The 25008-nt window shown below is 42.7% G+C and overlaps 3 protein-coding genes across 5 annotated transcripts in view; 1 reads left to right on the top strand and 2 right to left on the bottom strand.

Moving 5' to 3' along the window:
* The window catches only part of LOC143376850 (parathyroid hormone/parathyroid hormone-related peptide receptor), a 38207-nt gene extending 35383 nt beyond the window's left edge, over window positions 1-2824 (top strand). For all 3 annotated transcript variants that reach the window (XM_076827593.1, XM_076827592.1, XM_076827594.1), the window contains exon 13: window positions 295-2824. In XM_076827593.1, coding sequence (XP_076683708.1) covers window positions 295-420 — 126 coding nt within the window. In that variant the 3' untranslated portion in view covers window positions 421-2824. The remainder of the gene's footprint in view (window positions 1-294) is intronic.
* A 65-nt stretch (window positions 2825-2889) lies between these two features.
* Window positions 2890-9887, bottom strand: LOC143377398 (protein obstructor-E). Its single transcript, XM_076828609.1, has 5 exons — window positions 9737-9887; window positions 5636-5905; window positions 4603-4797; window positions 3897-4092; window positions 2890-3285 (listed from the first exon to the last, which is right to left on the bottom strand). Exons 1-5 carry the CDS (start codon window positions 9870-9872, stop codon window positions 3237-3239), a joined length of 846 nt encoding a protein of 281 aa, XP_076684724.1. The 5' UTR covers window positions 9873-9887; the 3' UTR covers window positions 2890-3236.
* Window positions 9888-18308: 8421 nt separating this feature from the next.
* The window catches only part of LOC143376765 (solute carrier family 7 member 14), a 48312-nt gene continuing 41612 nt past the window's right edge, over window positions 18309-25008 (bottom strand). The window contains exon 14 of the mRNA XM_076827408.1: window positions 18309-24898. Coding sequence (XP_076683523.1) covers window positions 24576-24898 — 323 coding nt within the window. The 3' untranslated portion in view covers window positions 18309-24575. The remainder of the gene's footprint in view (window positions 24899-25008) is intronic.

Below are 25008 nucleotides of genomic sequence, written 5' to 3'. Positions count from 1 at the left end.
ATAAAATATAAAAAAAAGTTTTATCGTAAAACATTCTCTGAACCGTGGAGAAAAATCCTTCCCTCCGACGTGCCATTCCTCGTTACTAACTTGCAAATAATTACTTCAAAGTGAGAAAAAAAAATATATATATATTCCACCTTCGCACGAAGCTTCATTGAAGTCAGAATTTTCGAGACTGTTCCTTTGCGAGCTGCGCCTCATTTTCCATAGCGTCTCTGTGAAACTTTCGGCCCTAAGCGACTTTGTGCCATTTTATTAATATCGAGAGGACTTGGTGCATTTTTTATCCAGGTCTCGGAGGCCACGCCGTGCACAGGGGCGAACGTCGACAGGGTGAGGGACCATCACCGTTGGAGCGACTCGGAGTGCTGTCACCTTGCGTACGAGCTGCACAATCTGCACCAGGGTCCAGCGTGAGCGACGCTCGGAATTATTCCGAGCGCCGATCTTCCCCGCGATTCGGTGCACATTTCTCGCCCGATATGCGCCGAGTTAACGATCGTTTTCCGAGCTGGAAAAACAAAATACGACGCGCTACGTGAGAATGGGAATGCGCGTCCTCCTCGTGACCTGAAAGCTAGCAGAACTTCGAAACGGACTAGTCGCGTCTGATATTTATTTTTTTACACGCTCGCAACCGCAGCGGGACCCGTTAATCCGGACCGCGGGACAGACGTCTCGGGTGGCTCCGGACGAAAGGGTTCCCACGAGGGACTTTTAATTTACCTACCTCTACTTCGACTGTAACTTACCCGGAACTCGATAATCCGGATCGCGTGCAGACTACTCTGAATCGTGTCTTGTTGGTCCCAGCCACGAACTCGATCATCCGGACCACGAATTCTGCCATCTAGACGACGAACCCGTTAATCCGGATTCACGTTTTGATCTCACAATTTCCACCTCGGATCAGCACGCGTCGACTTACCTCTACTTCGACTGTAATTTACCCGGAACTCGATAATCCGGATCGCGTGTAGACTACTCTGAACCGTGTCTCGTTGGTCCCAGCCACGAACTCGATCATCCGGACCACGAATTCTGCCATCTAGACGACGAACCCGTTAATCCGGATTCCTGTTTTGATCTCAAAATTTCCATCTCTAGTCAGTATGTGTCGACCAGGCTCGCCGTATCTAAATTTTCAGACCTTTAAGCTACGCGAAATGAAACTCGATAATCCGGATCGCCTACTAATTAACCCTTCCGATTGAGACCATCCAGAATTTAAACGCACTCGCTCGTTTCTCGCCTCGGATGCATCACGTTCTCGCTGTTTGAAACACATCTGGCTTCGATCGATCCGGATTAACGGGTTCGCCTGGGCCGTGGATCGTTTATCTTTTATTACGAGTAATTTAATCGCGTGTAAGTTACCAACAGATGGATGCTTCCGCACGGTCGTCCGCGCTTGTCCGCGCGCGTGGGTGCAGATGCGTGAGTGGATGTCGATATTGTATCGAGTGCAGTGGAAAGTGCAGCTTGCACCGTACAAAGCGCGCCGACGAAAAATCCTCCACGTGCATTCTTCCCGTCGCTATCGATTCGCCGGAGTCGTTCCGTCGCCGGCGCTTCAATTATCATCTGCATTTCTGATTGGTATCGTCGCTGCACTTTGCTTGATTCCACGCGAGTCTGTTGACAATGCAACGCGCAGGAAATATTCCTGGGACTTTGGAGCGATGACGGGAGACACTCGCGGATAATGGTGAGTTATCTAATCTGCTGATCGAGGAAACGTTGGTAATTAAAATGGTAATGATCGAACTATTTTATTTACCATTTCCTTTCCTCGATATTCGACGCGGAACGAGGGTCCAATGAGGGTGAAAATGGGCAGTTCGAGTGTTTTAAGATAAAATATTTATCGGTTAATGCGCGAGGGTGATTTTTCGTCGAGCACGGCCCACAAATACTTTGTCGTCAATTTTATCTCGTAAGTGAACTTTCTGTAAAATGCGGGTCGCTTGTTTCTTAGCTTAAGAACTGTAAAATATTCCTCGTCCACTATCCTCTTCGTGTTTTCCTTTCCCTCCTCCTGTGTATTATAAATTATTCTTATCATCGTGCGGCGGTTTATTTAACGAAACGATTATTCAAGGATGTAATGAATTAAACATATCATTGTTGTGGAGGTGAAATTCACTGATTTGCAGTCATTAAATATGGCTCTTTAATTTGCAGCATCAGTATGCAGCATCGATTTAATATTCTGCAATTTGTCCAAGTTTCCAGGTCACCGAGTAAACGGGGCGATTTATTTGCTTTAAACATGTCTTGCGCTTTAATTTTTTTTTTTTTTTTAAATTCAGGTATTTTTCTACACTTTGTAGGAGTTCCGTTTCGCAAACAGATTTCCACCAGTGAGTATTATTAAATTACAATGCTGAGACCAACCGCTGCATTTTCTACGAGAAACTGTGCACTTTGGCTATTTTCGCCTCCGCAATAGTATTTTTCACTATCGATTCGAGTTTTACAAAGATTTTTGAATATTTTTCAATTGGCAGCCCCACTTTCGCGTTTTTCCCACGGATTACACCCTCGAAGCCGAATTCTGCTCAAAATGGTTCTCGCGTCAGCTTGATTCGGGGCTCGCCGCCGTTTTTATCGTGAAAGTGAACGTTTTTTAGCACCCTAAGAGCATTTCCACCGGGAAAGCTAAGTGTTCGAGGGAAATATTGTACCTCCAGAGCTCTCTGTGCGTTAGGGATGAAATACTGCTCGCGTGTGTTTGATGTAAAACTAAAAAATTAATACGAAATCACGTGTACAATGCAAGTAATAATAATAATAAAAAAAAGTATCCAAAATTCTGCACCCCTCCTTTCGCAGCTTTCAATCGTCTTTTCATTTTCTGTTTGTCTTAAATGTTTTCATTATTTATCGTACAATTTTATTTGCAAAATTGATGAAATTATACAGGTTTGTATTAAATAATTTTCTCAACAAATATCGACTTAATAAGTAAATATTTACAGCGTTAATTAATGGCAGCGTCGAATATTCTCCTTCTCTTCCATTTTTTTTTATAATATATGTAGTAAAAGGAGATTTAACAAATTGTACAATAATTACATTTTCATCCATCTTTGTCTTGGGAATTTCGTCAACTACTCGATGAAATTCGAGAGTCTATTCTCGAGCAAGTAGATAAAATAAGATTTCTGATAAATAGTGTCTCTTCCGCTGCAGGTGACTGGAACTTTAAGGATCAGAGGAAGGGCCTTGTCTTAAAACCGCTTCCTTTGCTCGTTCAACAGCGACGATTCCGGTGGCTCGCTGGAAAATTCCAAAAATCGAATTAACAACCAAGAAAAGTTAAGAAAAAATACTAAAAACTATATTTCTCAATATATTCCTTCAATTTTCCCCCAAGAATCAAAAAAAAAAGGAAGAAAAGAAAAAGAATCCTATTATATAAAATAAATTTCCAAAACTATCTTCCTCAAAAAATTCCAAAAACTACATTTTTTAATCTGCTCAATCAACCCTCCCCCTTAAGAAAGAATAAAAAGAAAACAAATGTATTATCAATATTTACAAAATCAATTTCCAAAAATATCTTCCCCAAAAACACCCCAAAAACTATATTTTTCAATATACTCAATCAATCACCCCTCCAAAAAAATATACAAAAAAAGAATCCTGTAATCAATATCTACGAAATTAACTTCCAAAAATATATTTCCAAAAGTAACACAAAATTCTAAAAAAAAAATGATGGCTACTCATTAAAAAAATCATACGACTTATATTGAACCACCAACTAACATGAATATTTTCTGACTTTTTCTGTTGCAGAAAGTAGCTGAAGCCTGACGAGGCAACGGAAACCGAGCCACCCTTGCGGCTCGTTCTCTTCAAAAGGAACTCATGGAAAATCCTCTTACCACCCTGTGACGTTTTCCGCGGCGTCGCAGGAATTGATAATTTCGTTGAACGCGTTCCCCTCGCCGCAGTTTTGCAGTCGCGGCCTGCCGTTCACGCAAACGTAGTAGTGCTGGCAGTCGTTGTTGCTGCGATAGAATTGGATCCCGCCGAAGAGCGACCTCTGGTTGTCTTCCGGGCACCGGAAGCCGAGGAACGCTGCAATGAAATACCAAAAATTGCTCGACAACCTCGTTGAAGTCCTGAAAATTCATCCTTAATTAAATTCTCCGCACCCTACCTCCAACATCTGCCTCAATTTTGCAATTAACAAAACCCCGAGTAACAAAATATAAAATATCCAACTGGAGTTTAAAAAGTTGGCCGAAAAAAAAAAATTCGCAACTCGTGAACTGTAACTACTTTTATGTGGAGAAGGGTGATTCGATGTAAGCTGAACTTTCAACCCCTTCTGCTTGTTATACGAGGTAAGGGTTAGCGTTCGAGGGAGAGTTTAATTTTAGCGAGTTTTACTGGGGGAGTTTATAAAGCCTAAGCTGTAATAATTCTCGTTAAAAGAATAATAATTTGGTGCAGTTGAAACTCGAGTATTTTCTCTGTAATGCGAAGGGAAGTTCGTCGAAAATTTGAAAAGTCGTAGTAGACTCGACAAATCTGCTTTGGTTTGATTTAAAGGAAATAAAGCACGAGGGGTTGGGATCCTCTTACACTCTGCGTCGCAGTCGGGAACTTGATCTGGCCAGTCGCAGCGGTAACTCTCAGGGTTGAAGGCCAACCCCTCGGGACAATCGAAAACGTAACCCCTGCCGTCGGCGCAGTTCATGAATTGGCCGCAGCGTTGGGTATCCCCGACCTTGAAGTAACCGTACTGGTGAGGGCAGTCGTTGGTTGGCTGGGGTGGTTCTAGATAATTAAAATGGAACATTAATTTTGCGAAGGGGTGGGGTGCTCGTAGGGTAGAACGGGGTGGTTAATTATTGTAATTTGTAAAGTTCACTGTGCTAGCACTAATTGGTTCACTTATTTCAGGGTGGTTCAGTTTCACAGTCTCGTTTCCACTACTATTTTCGAAATTTCAAATTTTATTCTACCCTCCAATAGCCGAATCTAGTATTTCGTGTAAAATTCAAAATTTCACCACCCCCACTTTAGTTTTAATCAACGCAATTTAAGTGAAAATCTCAAACTGATTCTTCTCAATTTTAAGGGGGTTGGCAAATTTGGGGGCCACAGATTTGCTTAAATCTTGCATAAGACGTGTGATAATATGTCGAGCATATAGTGCGCACTACCAAAAATTTTGGGACGCCGCCAAACTCAAAATTCCACATCCGTATCTACAATTTAAAAAAAGTCCCATTTAAACAATCAATTATAAAATAAAACAAAAAAAACAGAAAGAATGTACTCGTGCACCTAGAATTTCTATATAAATCCATTCAAGCAGCCGCTACAACCAAGTCCCGGTTTATTGCTCGCTTGCGAGTGCATATATCGAGGGTCAAAAAAATGTAAACTTTGAACGCCAATATCTCCCAAAGTACTCATTCTTTCTCCTCCAAATTTGGACACAGCGTCGCACACACTGTTCACTAACCATCCCCAGAATTTAAACGAAATCGGTGACCCCAACCCCGCGCAACCCGTCGTCAAATCATCCCCCGTAAAACCTGCAAACATAATGCAGCGAAGTAGAACCAATGAAAACTGAAAGAGAAGATGATAATCCGATAATACTGACGTCGATTAGGCCTGCCATCGCAGTCGACATCTATTGGGTATCCACAAGGATAATTGAATCTGGCCTCTGGATTAAAGAGAAGCCCTTCAGGGCAGAGCTTCTCCTCGGCGACGCCATCGATGCACTCTATATAAGCGTCGCACTGCGAGGGGACTGGAAACCGACCGTTCTTCTCCGGGCAGGACCCTGAGGGCTGCTGCCTGTTAGGTCCACCGTGATCCAGAAGATTGTTCTGCCCCGAGCCTGGGTGCCGTTGATACTGACTCAATGCTGAAACCACCAGAGGAAACAGTTTCGTTGAGGCGTCGATTTGTCATTGATCGGCGAGGGAGATAACGTCTGGGTGGCTGGAGGTTCTTAGTAAAACGGCAAGACCGTTACGAAACGGTCGTTGGAGTTCCGAGGAATATGTGAAGATGAAGCTATTAAGTGAATCTTAATTTTAAATACGAGAGTGGCGGACATGCGACGCGAACACCTGTCTCGGTATTTCATGACGACGTTTCGACATTCGCTTACGAAATCCGATAATTTATTTCAGCCTCCGGAGGCGAGGCGGTTCGGTTACTGGGGAGCAGTGAACTGTACTTTTTCAGGGGATTTTTGGTCGGTTTTTTTTTAAGTGACTTTTGGGTAGGATTGTTCCGTTTGGGGTTTTGCTTTTCGGTGGGAATTTGGTTCAGAGATTTTTCCAGCTCTGCGAGCTCGTTGACAAGCTTGGAAATTCCGTTTTGGGTCGAGCCTCGATCGATCTGTTTGTGAAGCGAAAGCGTCATTTGATTTTCCTACATTCTCTAGTTCTCAAATTTTCCTCTTACTCAATTTTCCTTTTCTCTATTTGAATTTCCTATTCATCATTTTCCTTTTCCCAATTTTTCTATGCTTGAATTCCCTTTCCCCAATTTTCCTTTTCCTCGATTTTCCAATTCTCCAATTTCCCTCCCTCGAAATTTTCTTCCTTCCTGAAAAACCACCCCCAACTTCTTCCCATTTCCCTACTTCCATCAGCCATCACTTTAAAGTGTCTGTTAAGGGGTTGTACCTAGTCAGGCGGCCGCAAAGAAGCGAATATTTGTGAATTTTTTTAGAAGAAGCGGAAGCATATATTTTTACAAAACTTTTTGCGTTTCAAAGAGCAACATCTATAGAACATTTGGTAATTTTTTCGTAGAAAAATATTTAGGTTTATAATAAAATAACAGACGACATCCAAGAAGCCTTTTTAAAAATTTGGTTTTGCGGTGAGCACTGCCATTTGGAACCAGATTTTCTAAAATCAAAAAACAAAAGAGATTTCGTTAGTATATTAATGTATCCTCTGATTAACGGAGGGAATTTCCGAAAGATTAATTTAAAATAAAATGGCGGCTATTTAAAGTTGAAATCCTTATATTTTCGTGTAAAAATCAGGACTTCAACTTTAAATGGCCGCCATTTTATTTTAAATTAATCTTTCGGAAATTCCCTCCGTTAATCAGAGGATACATTAACATACTAACGAAATCTCTTTTGTTTTTTTTATTTTAGATAATCTGGTTCCAAATGGACGTGCTCACCGCAAAACCAAATTTTTAAAAAGGCTTCTTGGATGTCGCTTGTTATTTTATTATAAACGTAAATATTTTTCTACGAAAAAATTACCAAATGTTCTTTAAATGTTGCTCTTTGAAACGCAAAAAGTTTTGTAAAAATATATGCTTCCGCTTCTTCAAAAAAAATTCACAAATATTCGCCTCTCTTTTGTCGCCTGACTAGGTATAACCCCTTAACAGAGGCCCGACTAATTAGGAACGCAGCCTCGACGAGCCTCGCAGGTGTACCTCGCAATTGGGAAACGCGGGCCCGTTGCATAATGCAACACCTTGAAGACGAAACCGGTCCATGGGTCCTTCACGTGCACACGCTCACGCTGAAAACCTTGGAGAAAGTTCGGCGATGCGATTTGACCTCCGCGAACGCGTCGTCTTCGGCATTAGCATCCTCTGCCACGTCCCTCCTTGCCCCCCTACCCCCCTCCCCCCCTTTAGAAACCACTGGCCACGGTGGATTCTAGATTGTGGATCGGCAAAACAGGTTGCTCGTTCACTCGTTTTACCGGAAGTCACGGTTCCCCTCGGGCGCCCTAGCGTTTATGTAATCCCTTACAAAATCACCGAGTTACGAGGAGATAACTGGAAGCGTGCTCGTCTTTCTGAACCGGGGGATATTCAGGAAATAGGGGATGGGAAAGGGAGGGACGAAGCGTCAGAAGTTTGAGAATTCGAGGGGATTCAGTTCGAGGAATTGGGTACTCCCAAGTTGGGGATTCGAAGCACCCAAATTTAAGGAATCGGAGCACCTCGATTTGAAAAATTAGGGATTCCCAATTTGAGGAGTTGGAGCCTTTGAATTTGGGAAATTAGGAATTCCCAGTTTGAGGAATTGGGGCATTCCAATTTGAAGAATTAAGAATTCCAAATTTTAACAAATTGGGGCGCTCCATTTTGAGGAATTAGGTATCTCCAATTTGAGGAATTGGGGCACCCCAGTTTGAAGACTTAGGGATTCCAAATTTTAACAAATTGGAGTACTCGAAATTGAAGAATTAGGAATTCCCAGTTTTTGAGGAGTTGGAGCCCTCCAGTTTGAGTAATTAAGAGCCTCCAGTTCCATCGAATAAAACATCAGAGCTTCCTTCCACCCCCTAGGCATTTGAATATTCAACCACGATCGCAGAGATAGAGATGCCGAAGAGTTGCTTCCAGAAGAGAACCTTTTAAACTCCAACAATGACAAGGATCGATCACAGCGGCGATTAAATCATTATTAATGCGAACAGTAAGACGATGCCTCGATGAAGGATAACAATTTTCATTGATCATCAAAGGGAGATAGTTGCCGAAGAACGGATGCCGCGGAACACGTGACAAACTGATGCAATCAGACGCTGATAGCGCTGAATATTTCAATGGCGCAGCTTTAACGCGGTGCGCGACGAATTTTAACGAATCCCGACTATTTTCGTCGATTGGATAATTTTACAGACTGTGGAGAGGTGGCGCGGAGCGAGTTGCACGGACGTAAACACAAATGGAATTCGTTAAGCCTCCCCTTCTTCTCAATCAGGACTGTTGAAGACAGATAATCGATGCCGGGCACTGTTCAGAAAATGAAGCCCTGCTTGCTTAAATGATAGCAGTCTGCTGGGTCCCCTAGGTGTGTTCACGGACTGTGCAGACGATAGTAGCGTCTGGAAACTCAGAGGGGTAAGAAAACGTCACTCATTTGCAGCGGAGCCTATGCCACTCTCAGCTAATGCTCAAACAACCATCAAGACTTCCAGAGCCACTACAACACACCCTCGTCTAAGAAATGTCACAGGAGAAGCAAGAATTTCTCTGTATTACTCAGGGGATGAAGTAGTACCACTTCAGGAGCTCCAGAAGATGACCACAATAAAATTGTAGTTAATGAACCTTCTAACTATAAATGGAGTGGCATCACCACGGAATGACATAGAGCACTCATATACATATAGCAAAATAAGTGACTAGGAAAAGCTGTTGGGGCCTTAAAGGGGGAGAAACTGGGTCCTCCGGATGGAATCATCAACCCCTCGGAAGGTTCAGCCGAAGGTAATAGTAGGACTGTCTGGAGACCCAGAAGGGGATAACTATTTTTATCCAAACTCAACGCAACTCCATATGGGCCCCTAGAGGGCCCAAAAATTGTTATCCATATTCATCCATTCCCAAGTCGATGTCCCCTCCATCGTTAGACCAAGAAACTTCATAAAACCGGCACCACTCCTACACCCACAGAATCCACTATCCCTTGGGCCCCAACAAGGCCCAGAAACTACCACCAATTCCCCTACAAACCCAAGTCACCCTCCTGCAATCACCAAACCATCTTTCCCCAAGAGTCCCCCTAAAAATCACAGAAGCGGCCCCAACAGGCCCCGTAAGGCCCAATTCCTTCCGAGAATCGATCACAATGTCCATTTCCGCACGAACCGTCACAAACCCAGGTCCCGCGTGGGCGCTGCCGCAAAAGTTATCCTATATACGTTTCACTTTCTCGCTGGAACGATCACCGACGGATTATTCAGGATTTACTCACAGGCTGCGATCGCCAGGAGGCCGCAGGCGACCCACAGATGAACGATCGTCGTCGAGGTCATCTTCAGAGCTCCTTCTGTCACGCACCCGCAGCAAGCACTACGCCTCGTATCCTCTTCACCGCGAGCTTTTATCATCTCCGTCCTCCGCCACGCGGACGGCCCCGTGCACGCTTCGCCCTCGCGTGATTCCCCCGTTCCTTTCCCTCCCCTCGCCGCCAACCGAACGCGCGGAGATTTTTTGGAGGGAGTTGCGCAAGCCGTGGGAACCGTTGAAGTAAAGAAAAAGCTCCCGATGAAGATTCAGGAAGTGCAGGCTCTCGAGGGGATGTCCGGGGAAAGTAGAGTGCTTATGGTGTTTTACCATAAGAGATAGGATAAGTTCCATTTCCACACTGGCTTTCCTCCCCCATTATCTTATTCAAATCCAACACTCATTTCGAGTCTTTCCTCCAAAATTCATGACAGAAAAAATATTTAAAAATGTCCCACAACCCACTAATTCGTTGCAGCAGGGTCTCCTGCAAATATCTATGCTCGAATTCCTCCAATCCATCACCTGCTTGAACCAGAGAAATCAGTTTCTTAAGGACCCTGCACACCAAGAATCTGGAGACTTCGATACCTGCACAGGCAGTGTCTCCAAACTCAAATTCACTTTTCCCAGTGAAACATTCAATTTCTCTCCACTTTCTACTCTTCCCTTTTCACCAAGCTTTACCTAGGCTCCATATCCACCGAAGCCTGCCACAAAATGGCGGAGAAACGACACCAAATCTCGATTTCACCCCCATTCATTTCCCTCTTTCATATTCCTCGCTCAATTTAAATATTTTATTACCCTTTCTCGATTTCTTCGTACTACAACCCTCTACCCCACTTCCATCTCATTTTAACCGCAAACGATGCACCTCTAAAAAATGGCCCCTCTTAGGCACCCCTTTGGCCCATTTCCTTCCATCGAATTGCAGGTGACTCGTTTCCCCCCGCAGTTTATGTTGTATAATGCGAAGCGAGGAAGGTAAACAGTCCTTTCCTGATGCGGAGAAAAGGCTCGTGGAACGTCGAACGGAACGCAGAAAGAAACGAAGAAAATGTCAAGGCTTCGGCTCCGCGACGCCCCGAGGCTCGACGTTTCGATGTCTCTTCTCTAATCGCGGAACTTTCGTTCGAACGTTGCGCAAACTTGTCTGTCATCGCCATTTCTTCCTCGATGTCCCCTTGTTCCAGTTTTTTTTTTTTTCACCACGGTATGCCACGGTTCTCTGCGATTTTTGGAATGCCACGACCGTGAGTCGTGCAGCGCCGAGAGGAAATAGGTGGACAGGGGGAGTGGGCAAAAAATCAAATTTGAATAGACTGCACGAGACGATTCGATAAGCAGAGTGCCATCGAATTATTTGCAATGGAAATTGCACGGGAAAACGAGCCTTTGTGGCGAGAACCATTCAATCGAGGGTTCTCTTTTAGTGGCCGTTCCGCGAGGCGATTGTTGTTAGCGACTTTCCTATTTTTATGGGACATTTCGAGGCCCCGCGTTATTGCATATGGAATTGCAGAGTGAATTGAAAAGATTCACGCGCGCTGGAACTGTTTTGATTCCACAGACATTTTCTTCGTTCGGGGGGTTGTAAAATGCTGCTGAAAAATAGGAAGGTGAGATAAAGAATTTATTTTTATTGAAAATATGCGGGAACGTGTAATCAAAAAGAAGAGTGCGAAGAATTTCAAGCTAGCTGAAGAAAAGATATTTTTCACATTTTTTATTTATTTAAATAATTATTATTTCTGTGAAATAGTTTGTAGAATTTTTTTAGCAACAGAACCTGCATATTCTGAGAATAAACATAAACAAACGTGTTAATTATTTATTTGGACATTTTTTTGTTAAAACAAATACACTTGCATTTATAAACAAACAATTTTTAATCACTAAAACTAAACAGTTAATTACCTCGAAATATTCTGTATGAATTATTGAGAACCACTGCTGAATAATATAGTCATCTGTAATCTGTAAAGTCTAAATCCTCTAAAAAACTGAAACAATTATTGCAGCTGGAGTGCTCAGTATTCTCGGCGAAAATCTCAGATTTGTAATAGGGTCGCAGGAAGCAGAGAAGGTAAGGCTTTGCTTAGTGCCACCAACTTTGGTTATGCACGCCTACTACATTTGGAGCTGAGGTAGCAGGCTCACAGGAAGAGGTGGAAGTGGTAGACAGGGAAAGGTATACTGGAGAAGAGACGGACAATCTCTTTGCTACTAACTTTGGTTATGCACGTCTGGTGTTAGACAGAGAGAAGTCTATACTGCAAGACAAGAACAAGTATACAGGGTGATTCACCTATGTAAGTGTGCCACCTATTTAAGTTACTTGTAAACACTTTGTTACATGAAAACATGGTTGGAACCAAAAGAATAAGTAATAATTATTATTTTGCTAGTAACCTGGACAAATTGAAATTCATACTCCCTGATTTTTCAATAAATTAACAATTACTTGGCAATAATTTATGCACTTTTGGAGTTGTAATCCTCTGGACTATTAACAACGTTATTATTTCTACCCTAAGCCACGTCGTTATCAGCTGTCCTCATTGTTTAATAATTTATCATTTTTCCATAGACAATTTGTGAACTTTCGAAGCTGAATTTACAACTACAGGCTCCTGACTACATTCTCCAATAACTGGTTTAAACAAATTCTTCATAGACAATTAGTTATTAATTAATTATTCAGTGTAGATACTATAAGCAACGTCACTGTCCACGCATTCATATTCCTCATTAGTTTATTAATTATCCAGCAACAATTCACTCAATTCTATTATTACAATCACAAGACCAGCCCTCTACCAACATTTTCCACCCCTTTCACCCACATGTAAGACACCAGCAATTAAGAATCCCCTAATTACCAAAACCCTGCACCAAGTCTCCCCAGAAATCCTCTTTTACAAACAATTTAATGCATTTACCAATCCTCCACCCCCAACGTACACAAACATTCCACACTCACATAATTAATTATAAACATTCCAACATTCCCGTTCTTCATTAACAAACTCTCACTAATTCTCACATCTCCTATAATGGGTACCTATTAAATTCCACACTTTTACCAATTTTTACCAACAATTCTCATCGACCTCTCACCTTATGAATGCTTATTTAGTTATTAACTATCCTTTGAATTTAAAATATTCGTTTCCCGCGTCTGCTTTGCCCACGGATTTCTACTGGAAATTCAGCCGAGGTAGCAGAGCCACAGAATACTGGGGGAGGTATCCGACAGAGAGGGTAAACCGCGCGAGGAGGATAGGAGTACGCGCTCGCCTCTTCGCATGATGCACGCCTGCTGCTTCTCTGCGCCTGGTAGTAGGATAGTAGGAAGGAGTGGAGGTTCGGAGAGAAAAGGAGGGTAGACTGTGGGAGAAGGACAGACGTATCGCCCGCTCATTTCGGACAGAAACGGGGCTGGAATTGGCGTTCTTGTAACAGGATCGCAGGAAGAGGTGGAGGTGTTCGTTGGACGAAGAGGTAGTGATTTCTAGAATGAGGTCGAAGATGTCCTTTAGAATAAGGAGTGCTATACAGAGATGGGCAAAATTTTTCGAGCACAAATTTTTATTTAAAATAATTTTTTGCCCACCTCTGGTGTTATATGTTGTCTTACAGGCAGGGTGTATTATTCGTACAGGGTGTCCCAGTATTGATGATAGAACCGAAGAGAGATTGATTCCGAAAAAATAAATTCGAAAATATAGAATAAATTTTCTGCATTTGAGGCTTTATAAAGTTGAATTAAACTTTCTTGCTCCGAAAGGGTAGTGATGCTTACTCTTGTCACAGGTAATCAGCGAACGAGACCTGGGAATATTGTGTTTGTTAATTGAACAATAATTGTGGGCGATTTAGGTGATTAGATAATAATTGTTTATTGCTGAAGATATTATTCCTTGGATATTTTCTGTTAGTGTGTGACTGTAGATAAAAAGAAGCCTATTTAAGGGGGTAGACACGTCACGTGACCTGGCCGATTCGGCAGGTCGGTATTACAGCATTTTTTCCTGCACAGAAATGGTAATACCGATAGATCGACGATTACCCGGTGAACGCGAGAGGGAGCTGTTTGCTATTTCTGTATTCTATTCTGAATAAGGAAAGAAATTCTCAGCTGTTCCGTTATACTTATAAAAATTTAAACGGAAAGTCGGCTGGTACTGTAAACGTAGAAAATTCATTGTACATTTCAATTACTTGAAATGTGCTTATGCTACAATATTCTACGTTAGCAGTAAGGAATTCTAAGTGAAAAGGGAAAATAGATGAGGGAATGTCCCCAGAAAATGAAATTTGTTAGTTTAGACAAAGGAAATCTATGGTATTCTTAAGGAAATACCATAGATATTTGGAATTTGGATAGGAATATGTAAAAGGTATTTCTGAATAATAATACAGTTTGTTTCAAGTTTCTTTCATTTTATTTGCATAAAAGGCCTTTACAGTGTTACAATAAAGTATAAGGTATATAAAGTCACTATTTTCTTGTGATTACTATCAAGGTTTCCATCATTCCGTCGAAATATTCCGAAGTTAAAACCTGTAAGAAGAAAAATATTTTTAGTAACTTGACTTGTCTATTATTGAAAATGGGAGAAACGTTACAACATTTTGTCACGTATGAAAATATATTAGTAAAGGGAATAATTTTATTGTGCAACATGTTGATTGAAATTAGTCGTTTTAGATTTTATGTTTCCGGTAAGATTTAATATTAATTCCTACCACTCGTAGCACTGTAATCTTATTTTAGAATCAGTCGGTAACGTTGGGTGCGACACGAGAAGCGGCCAATTCAGCAACTACCTACCCAGACCTACTCTGAAATCTGTTGAAATGCTGTGCGTGTGTGCGTGCTTGTATATGTGTGACATGTTTAGAGTTTAGAGTGTGCCAGTGCGATATAACTAATCTCACATACTGTAACTAGAGCGATTATTAATCGTGTATATTTCTGCATTACAGGTAAGGAATTTTTACATAGAAGACGTTAAACCGGCTGCATTTTCGACTGGGTTCATTGATATGAAATTTGCACAAGATACTGCTTCAGCCGAACCCAGACCCAACCAAGACCTTTTTTTTTTTTTACGTGGAGAAATCCCTAACGGATACCCCTAACCCTCACCTAGACCTTTTTTTTTTTTTTTTTCGTGGAGAAATCCCTAACGGATACCCCTAACCCTCCCCTAACCCAGACCTAAACCAGTTACACTTGCAACATTTCATTGTATTGCATTTCACTTATTTGAATAAATTGCAGTTAAGTGGTAAAAGAGTTTTTTTATTTAACGAGCACTACTTACTCCTTCCTATTCCAAATCACATATAAAAGATATGCTAAAAAGAACACCTAAAAAGATCCTTCCACGCAGAGTGGTTTTAAAAATCTTCGCATTAAAGCACTACTTTAAATATCCCATTCACTACTCTCAAACTCTATCGACATTCGTTCAAGGCTTCTACTTCTCTTCAGAGACATTACTTAGTGCCACCTCTTTCGACATCATGTTCTCCTGTTACAAAGCCCAATTTTGTGCGTTCTGAAAATTTTTGCCAGATTTTGGCCCAGGTATCAGGAGAACATGAAGCGAACAGAGGTATTCTGAATTTCAGCTTCGAAGGCATCCTCGATTCTCTCTCCGAAGACGTTACTTAGTGCCACCTCTTTCGACATCATGTTCTCCTGTTACAAAGCCCAATTTTGTGCGTTCTGAAAATTTTTGCCAGATTTTGGCCCAGGTATCAGGAGAACATGAAGCGAAAGGAGGTATTCTGAATTTCAGCTTCGAAGGCATCCTCGACTCTCTCTCCGAAGACGTTACTTAGTGCCACCTCTTTCGACATCATGTTCTCCTGTTACAAAGCCCAATTTTGTGCGTTCTGAAAATTTTTGCCAGATTTTGGCCCAGGTATCAGGAGAACATGAAGCGAAAGGAGGTATTCTGAATTTCAGCTTCGAAGGCATCCTCGACTCTCTCTCCGAAGACGTTACTTAGTGCCACCTCTTTCGACATCATGTTCTCCTGTTACAAAGCCCAATTTTGTGCGTTCTGAAAATTTTTGCCAGATTTTGGCCCAGGTATCAGGAGAACATGAAGCGAAAGGAGGTATTCTGAATTTCAGCTTCGAAGGCATCCTCGACTCTCTCTCCGAAGACGTTACTTAGTGCCACCTCTTTCGACGGCATGTTCTCCTGTTACGAAGCCCAATTTTGTGCGTTCTGAAAATTTTTGCCAGATTTTGGCCCAGGTATCAGGAGAACATGAAGCGAAAAGAGGTATTCTGAATTTCAGCTTCGAAGGCATCCTCGACTCTCTCTCCGAAGACGTTACTTAGTGCCACCTCTTTCGACGGCATGTTCTCCTGTTACAAAGCCCAATTTTGTGCGTTCTGAAAATTTTTGCCAGATTTTGGCCCTGGTATCAGGAGAACATGAAGCGAACAGAGGTATTCTGAATTTCAGCTTCGAAGGCATCCTCGATTCTCTCTCCGAAGACGTTACTTAGTGCCACCTCTTTCGACATCATGTTCTCCTGTTACAAAGCCCAATTTTGTGCGTTCTGAAAATTTTTGCCAGATTTTGGCCCAGGTATCAGGAGAACATGAAGCGAACAGAGGTATTCTGAATTTCAGCTTCGAAGGCATCCTCGACTCTCTCTCCGAAGACGTTACTTAGTGCCACCTCTTTCGACGGCATGTTCTCCTGTTACAAAGCCCAATTTTGTGCGTTCTGAAAATTTTTGCCAGATTTTGGCCCAGGTATCAGGAGAACATGAAGCGAAAAGAGGTATTCTGAATTTCAGCTTCGAAGGCATCCTCGACTCTCTCTCCGAAGACGTTACTTAGTGCCACCTCTTTCGACGGCATGTTCTCCTGTTACAAAGCCCAATTTTGTGCGTTCTGAAAATTTTTGCCAGATTTTGGCCCAGGTATCAGGAGAACATGAAGCGAAAAGAGGTATTCTGAATTTCAGCTTCGAAGGCATCCTCGACTCTCTCTCCGAAGACGTTACTTAGTGCCACCTCTTTCGACGGCATGTTCTCCTGTTACAAAGCCCAATTTTGTGCGTTCTGAAAATTTTTGCCAGATTTTGGCCCTGGTATCAGGAGAACATGAAGCGAAAAGAGGTATTCTGAATTTCAGTTTCAAAGGCGTCACCTTTAAAGTTGCGAATCGAAGCTGCAGAGGTTTGGAATTTGGATAGGAATATGTAAAAGGTATTTCTAAATAATAATACAGTTCTTTTCAAGTTTTTCCCACTTTATTTGCAGAAAAGGCTTTTACAGTGTTACAATAAATTAATATAAGTATGTAGAAATGAATGCTGATTAATATTGTATTATTATTAAGTATAAAATATATAATTTCACTTCATTTTATGTATAAAATCACTATCAGCTTTCCATCATTTGTCTCACTTAAAGTTCCTCAATCCTGTCCACCGAGAAATGTTCCCAAGGTTAATCTGTAACAGAAGAAAATATTTTTAGCAATCTGATTTGTCTATTATAGAAAATACAACAAATAGATTTGTCTAATATAGAAAATACAACTAATTTCAGGCAAAACATATAAAGAATATAATTATCTTCCTAATTTAAGACAATTCCCCTTTATTTCATGTAAAATACATCTCAACGCTGTACAATTCTACTAACATATCAGTAAAGTACATAGGAAATGTATAATATATTAGTAACTTGAAAAATATTTTTAGTAACTTGACTTGTCTATTATTGAACATGGGAGAAACGTTACAACATAGTTACAAAATAGTCTTGGAAAAATGTAACAATAAATAAAAAAAATTTAAATTAATTTTTTAATTTAATTTAGTTCCTATGTCAATGTATGCCTAAAATGAATATAACCTAACCTACAATCGTCTGAAAATGCATACATTGACTCCATCATGCTTTTATTGTGGCTCGTATATCCAGCTATCGCTTCAGTTTTGCTATGAATCCACGTTGGCAGTCCTCCCGAGTAGGCGCCATCTCGTATCTACTACCTCAACTAAATTTGTCACGTGACTTGCTCTGTATTATCGCCAATATGGCGGAACTCTGATTTGGGAATGTAGTCACGATTTTTCGTTTTTCGTTCTTATATGAGCAGATTTTGGTCTGGGAGAGGTCTCATTCGAAAGAAGAAGATTCAATGCGGAGTGCTCTGCTCACCGTTTGAGTCACAAAACTCTTTTAGTGACCTAAAAATGCTTGGATTCTGCGGGTATATTTTGTCGACTTTTGCTTTACTTTGGACACTGATATTATTACATATCAACACAATCTCGTTGAACCATGAGCAGAGCGCTCCGTATTGAACCTTCCTCTTTCGAATGAGACCTCGCCCAGCCCCAAATCTGCTCATATAAGGACGAAAAACGAAAAATCCCGAACCCATGTTTCGGGCCAGATTGTGTCGGTATACAGCGCGCTGCATTACCCGTGTCTACCCCCTTAAGTTGAAGAGTGTTTTGTGGGTTCGAATAAGGTACTTGTGGCTCGGTTTCCAAATAATCACTTTTATTTTTGATCCTTATCAATATTAAACAACGTAGTTACGTAAGGGTATATATATTACATGGAAAATTCTGCCCTCCTGGCGCGCATATACATATCTTCCCAACACGCGATTTTCCCGAGAGAAGGAAAAAGAAAATTCTACACCGCGCACTCTCTCTCGCTCTCTCTCTCTCTCTCTCTTTCGCATCCCTCTCATTCTCACCCAATTCTCTCTCTTTCGCTCCCTTTCTCCCGTGTTCCTGTACCGAGTTACAACACCCTCCACTTCCTTTTGGAAGCTTTATAATCTTTATATCAACCTCAAACTGCAGAGTGGATATACAACGAGATCCCTTCAAGGTTCAAAGCATTTCGAGCCAGTCTTCAAGGTTCGGATAAAAAGACCAGACTCCTCAACTCTTCAAGCTTTAGTTTAGATGCTGAAGAAACGAAGTAATTCATTCAATTTCAACATTCTTCGTGAATTTTAGTTTTTGGTTTCCTTGACAGACACGCAGAAGTAGGAATTCCTGCTGGATCAAGGAACCAACCTCTTCAGGGTCTGGAAGATTCTGAAGAGACCCACGAATTGAGTCTAACTCGATTTTCTTTGCTAAATTTCTCATCTGAAATCTAAGGGGCTGGTAATCCCCATATGTGACATGGGAACAACCTCTTCAGGGTCGAGGAGATGCTGAAGAGACCCACGAATTGAGTCTAACTCGATTTTCTTTGCTAAATTTCTCATCTGAAATCAAAGAGGGTGGTAATCCTCATATGTGACGTGGGAACAACCTCTTCAGGGTCGAGGAGATGCTGAAGAGACCCACGAATTGAATCTAACTTGATTTTCCTTTGCTAAATTTCTCATCTGAAATCTAAGAGGCTGGTAATCCCCATATGTGACGTGGGAACAACCTCTTCAGGGTCGAGAAGATGCTGAAGAGATTGACGAAGAAGAAGGGATCTCGATGGAATCCTCGCCGTTTCGAGAAAGATACTTAAAATAGTCGAAGAACGAAGGGGAACGTTCCTTCGACCGAAGGTAGCGAGAAAAAGAAGCAAACGTTTCTCGCCCGCGGACCGGCTACCTCTTTCTTCATGTTCTCTTGCTCGCCACTCTCATTGGAAGATAATTCTCGCTGTAAATTGCACCCGGGAACACGACCACGATCGTTCACACCGACTGAGCGCTCTGAAGCAAGTTACAGCGACTTCGAAGTACGTTTTCTCGAACATGACACAGGATGAACCCACGAAAATGGGGCGCAAATATTTTTTTATCACTCTTCAACTAATATTCGTGACCCTCTAATTTGGAATCGGTGGGATAACTGAAGAAACTTTGCCGCGAGACTGGTAAGATCTGAAGTAATCTCGTTTCTGGTTACTTTATGCTCTATCTAGTAATTTCCTACACTTTCCCCTAGTTCGCGGAGAAATTTTCGAGGTTCATCCAGCAGCCACGCATTGCAATAGGCCATTTCCTCCTATCTAAGAATTTGAAAGACTAACTAAAGAAAGCAAAGAGCGAAGTGTCGCGTCGAGATTCCGCTGTGCCCGCATTGTCGATATATCCCCCTTCGAAAGAGTCTCTCGAGTCTTCCTTCGCCAAAAGAAAAGAGTATCTAAAGATCCTAAAAGAAAGATTTTAAAAAAACTCTTCCAACCCTTTGCTTAACACACACCACGTGCGGAAACGGCGCGTTCCTATCCCTTAAGCATGCTCGCTTAACGCCTATGTGCGTTTTCCGCACAGACCGCTCACAAGGGGTTGAAGTATCGTGATCTAGTTCCAGAAATCATCAGACGCGCAGGGGATCGTCAAAGTCCCTGTCTCTAAGTTTCTAAATGTCAAGTTTCATGGAATGTTTCGTGGTCAATTGGCTTCGTGGCTCAGGAAAATCTGGAGAGGGGAACTCTTTCGATTTCCCGTGGAGCTCGATGCATCGATACTTCTTTAATTAAGGATCGAGGGGAAGAGACATTCCTCTAGGTCACTCGAGGTCGGGTCCAGGGATTTTTTTCAGTGGATGAAACCTTCCGCTCGGCTTCTGGTGGACCACCCTATATAGATCTCTCCACGAATAGATCATTGATCATCCTGGATCACGTGGCTAATCCTCCTGAACAAGTAGCGGTGACCAACTCCCAGTTCTTTACGTTTCTCTCGATTCTTATTTCGATAAATTGGTAGTGGTGGTCAAGAGAGGTTTTAAAATTGATATGTCTCTGTATACGTGTAGAATTTAATGCTAGAGCTCTGTTGCCAATTCTGTGGGACCTTTCTGTGATATGTGCACTGTCAGATATGCTTTCGTCTGGTCAATATTAATCCACGATATTTCCTCGCTGCTCGTCTCTCAAACTTTCTTCTGACCACCACTGTACATAAATTACAAATGGTTAGAAAATTAGATTGGAACTTGGATTAATTACAGTGTATTTGATGGAGTGACTTCATAGTTGATGTCAGTGTTGCTAGTTCTAGACTCTTTAACTTCTGCGCCCTGTTAGGTCTGGATTGAATCCACCTTACGTCGCTCCAAATAAAAATCGGCTTCTTAAAATCTCAAAACATTTCGGCTCACCTTTATCAATCCCCCCTGATAATGTTACAAGCACCAGGATACATTTCCAACACGATTTCCTTCAAGTTCACCCATGCCATTTCAGAAGCCAAATTTGAAAATCGAAGCTTTCTTTCGTCGACGGCGAACACCCCTCGATTGTAGTTGGAGGGTGCAGGGGTGATGGAGGAGGGCGGGGGGGTTCTCTACCGAGAAACAAACTTATCAAAATCTAAGCTAGTTTCACCCTAGAAACTCAAAAACACACTTTTCCTTCTTTATCGTATTCGAGAGACCAAAAATTACCCTCTTTGTAATGAACACTCTCCCATATCAACCTCAGTGGCTAAAAAAATCATAACATTTTAAATTATACAATTATTGCACAGTGACCTAGCTAGGGATCTCCAAAATGATGAAATTAATTAGTGAATTATTAACACGTTCCCATGATATTTATCGGTGGTGAGAGTTTTATCCTACAGAAAAAGGTGCTTTTTAATTCAATATATGAAATTAAAGTGGAGCAAAAAAGGAGCTGAAATTATGAAGAATATTACACAATTAATGTTTCTGTAATTGAATATTGCAATTTAAGTTCCTCAGCACTGTTTATGGTTCTATTAAAAGTTTCCACCGTGGCATGGAACGTGTTAATAATGATGCTAATTAAGGGACGACTGCATGGACCACCCCTGTTCACCCCTGGCACCCCATTCTGTGGCGAGTTTGCAGGGGTTGTGGATGAGGAACAGAAGAAATCCTAAGACAGCTGGCTCGATCGCGGTGTGATCCATCGATCGTCGCGCATAGAAAGTGTCCCGCCTCCGTGTTATATATAATACATATATGTATATAATATATAATATATATATATTAGAAAATTTTAACAGACGCTTTAATACTTAAAGATAAATATTTAGATCGATTCTCGAGCATTCTCGCCGCCATTCACTCCCACTCTCTCTCTCCCTCTCTTTCGTGCGTTGCGTTGTTTTTATTATATTTTTTTTTTCTCTTCAAAAATTCTCACGGCTCGCCAAACGCTGCAAAAGGTGCAGACTGATATGTGAAAAGATCACCGATCCATATGTAGATCCGAGAATAGAAGAAACGGAGAGACGAAAACTGTGCTGCCCCCGTGTAAGCTGTCGCGCCCCCATTTTTTTTGTCTTTTTCCTTTTTTTTCTCTTTTTACGTTTCGCTTTTGCTCTGGTAATCGTTCCTTCGGAGGGGGGGTCGAATCTTTCTGCCCGCCATTCTGCTTTCGTTGGTTGAGGTTTTGAGGATTCAACAACCACACTTCAATTTTCCTTTGAACATCCCAGTTTTGAGTTTTTTTTGTTCTTTTGAACTCTCGTTTCCCCCCTAACTTTTCCTGTCGAGGAATTATAGATCTCTTGATGATGGCTCGTGACTCAGAGTTTTAGAAGTGGAGACCCTTTGACACTTGGAGATCCTTTCAAAACTATATTGAAAATTCTTGAAACAAAAGCTTCCCGTTTCTCAAAATAGAGGTTTAGAGAGGTCCACGAGATTTTCTATGCCTCTACAGTCGCAAACAAGTCAGGAGATCGTTCAAGGCTAGTTCCCTCTGGCTTCCCCCGCCACGATCAGTGGCCACGCCTACAAAACCCTTTAGCCACGCCTTCCAAACCCTTGACCACGCCTTCCAGGCCCTTGACCACGCCTCTCGAGCTCCTTAGCCACGCCCACAACCCCAAATCCCCACTCTATAGCCAGTTATAGAGATTTCACACCACTGCAAGTCCCTCTACGTCTTTATTGAAGGCCCTGAAGGTTACCTTTTTTATCTTGCTCCGACTGTAGTGATCCATAGATCCCGTGGATCATTCCACGAACCAGGAATTATCAGAAAAATACAGTAATATTTGAAGAACAGTGCAAAGAGGGGACACTTTCGAGGCATCAAGGATCTCCACTTTATTCCACCCCTTACACCCCCACTCTACCCTCGACAAAACCCTTTCGGCCCAAGCAGAGAGTGCAGAAACAGGTGCTTATGAAAGTGCACGCGAAACGACCAATCGAAGAACGATACTCCCCCCTCCCCCCCCCACCCACTGTCCATCTTCAAGTTGTGTTAGTCGAGGTAAGACGTGTATGCAAGTTTTACAGTAGTTAAGCTTAGATTTAGGATTACAATACGTTACGCTAAGCTTCCTTCTTACAGGGAAAGACTAGATTTAGGCAAGATCGTATAATTTCATTTTTTTCCGTTTTTCAAAGTTTTCTTCTCGTTTCGGGTGGATTTCTCCTACAGACACGCTCTCTCTCTGAAGCACTCCTCCACTCAGGAACGAATTTTTTCTCTTTTCTCATGCTCAGTCACTCGCAGACTCTCTCTCTCTCTCACACACACACACACACAGACACACTTTCATTCTCCCACTCTCTCCCCTCCTCCCTCTCCCTCTCTCTCTTTCTCTGTCGACTAGCAATACGTTTAAACTTATCTCTTAGCAGTTAAAATGCTCTCTTGGAAAACACAAGTTTCGCCTTACGCTAGGAATGATAATGGTCGCTTTCTTACTCCCACCCTTTCCACCTGCCTCCACCACCGTTGCGTGCATCCAGTCCACGACAGCTCTGCCTCGTCGATCGACGATTAAATCCCCTCTGTCATCTCTCTTCCCTCCTTTATACAACTAGGATAATAAATATTGCCGCGAAAATTATTTGCTACAGTCCGTCCCAAACAGTAGTCAACAAGTCCCCAACCCCCTCTTCCTCTCGGAGGCTTGCGGGTCCGCCATTTCGCTGGCCCAGGGGACACCAAGGGATCCGATAGGTCTGCTAGATGATCGAGATGGCTCGGGGAGCGCCCGCGCCGACGATGGATCGGGATCTGTTGGAAATTGACGGTGAAACGGGTCAGGGAAGCTCAGAGTCACGAAGCTGCGCGTCCTGATCCATCGTCGACGATCCTGTGCACCGTTTCCTGGGGAATTCGAACGTGCTTCATGTCCCCACGAGGGAGAATCGGGTGATTCCTAGGAGAAGTGGCCAAATCAGGGCAACCCTGATGGCGCTGGGCTGCTGAAGGCAAGTGGAGGTAGCTTATGAAGACGAAATCGCTGAGGAATTCCTTTGGCACCTCTTGCGAAAGAAGAGGAACACCTTTCAAGCTACGTCTGACGAAGAAAATAACAGGAAACACCTTGTCAAAGTGTCAGGAAGCGAGAACTCCTACTGTGCCCTGCGTTTGGAGCAGTTCTCTTTAAAGTGGGGCTGCTCTAAGAGACTCCACCGTCGATATCCCCCCGAAAAGTGCACCAAACGATCGCTCTCTATACCAGGAAGCTTTTCGCTGAGGAAAAGAATCTCTTTGGAGAAGATCCACTCGAGGAATCCTCATCAACAGCCATTTACCTCTACCAGACACCCCGCAAAACAAGGGAAATCGACAATAGTGAAACAAACACCCTTCGTCGTCCAGGGGAAACTGAAATTCTGTAAGGTACCAGGTCCAGGGGACCTAAAAGGGCCCAAAGTATCCCACCCCATCGCACCATCCCTCTCCACCCGGATTCAGAGCCCCATGGCCCACCGCGAGCTCCGAAAGGTTCGCTTTTTCGCCGGTGAACGTTCGATGCCGGTCAGGCTTGCGCAGTAAATTTATCTTATGTCTTCAAATATATATATATATATTTGTGTGGGTGTCCTCGGGGTGAGCTCAGTCGTCCCAAGTGGGGAAGTTGTCCTGCTCGACGAACAGCGCCGGGCCACCGGACGTGGTTTGCCTCTGGCTCGGTGTGCCGCCGAAGTTCGTGCTGCCGAACACCGGCTGGCCGAACGCGTCCAGCTGCTGGCCCTCGTAGATGTTGCGGTCGGTGGACGCGTAGGGCGAGGTGTGGTGGTGGGTCGACTGCGTCCTCTGGGGGTCAGTTACAGTCAGCTCGATGTTCCCCGCCGTTGTGGTCTCCTCGTGGGTCTCGGCCGCGCTCGCCTCCTCGAGGCTGCTGTGCTTGATGCCGTAGTAGAAGTACATGATGAAACCTGGAACATGGGCGGGCTGGGGCTGAGCGTGTGGGCTGGTTTGGGGGTTGAGGTTGATGGAAAGGTCGAACGCTAGAGAACTTGGACTCCAAAGATCTGAGAAACTAAGC

The sequence above is a fragment of the Andrena cerasifolii genome, chromosome 15 (assembly GCF_050908995.1).
Source record: "Andrena cerasifolii isolate SP2316 chromosome 15, iyAndCera1_principal, whole genome shotgun sequence".
NCBI lineage: Eukaryota > Metazoa > Arthropoda > Insecta > Hymenoptera > Andrenidae > Andrena > Andrena cerasifolii.
This window is presented reverse-complemented; position numbering and strand designations above follow the sequence as displayed.

Excerpts from the sequence above, each read along its gene's own strand:
- LOC143377398 (XM_076828609.1), bottom strand. The coding sequence starts at position 9,872 with ATGATAAAAGCTCGCGGTGAAGAGGATACGAGGCGTAGTGCTTGCTGC. Across the intron at positions 4,093-4,602 it reads TCCCGACTGCGACGCAGAGT|CGTTCCTCGGCTTCCGGTGC; the intron begins GTAAGAGGATCC and ends ATTTCATTGCAG. Across the intron at positions 3,286-3,896 it reads GCGGAAAACGTCACAGGGTG|CGAGCCACCGGAATCGTCGC; the intron begins GTAAGAGGATTT and ends GGAATTTTCCAG.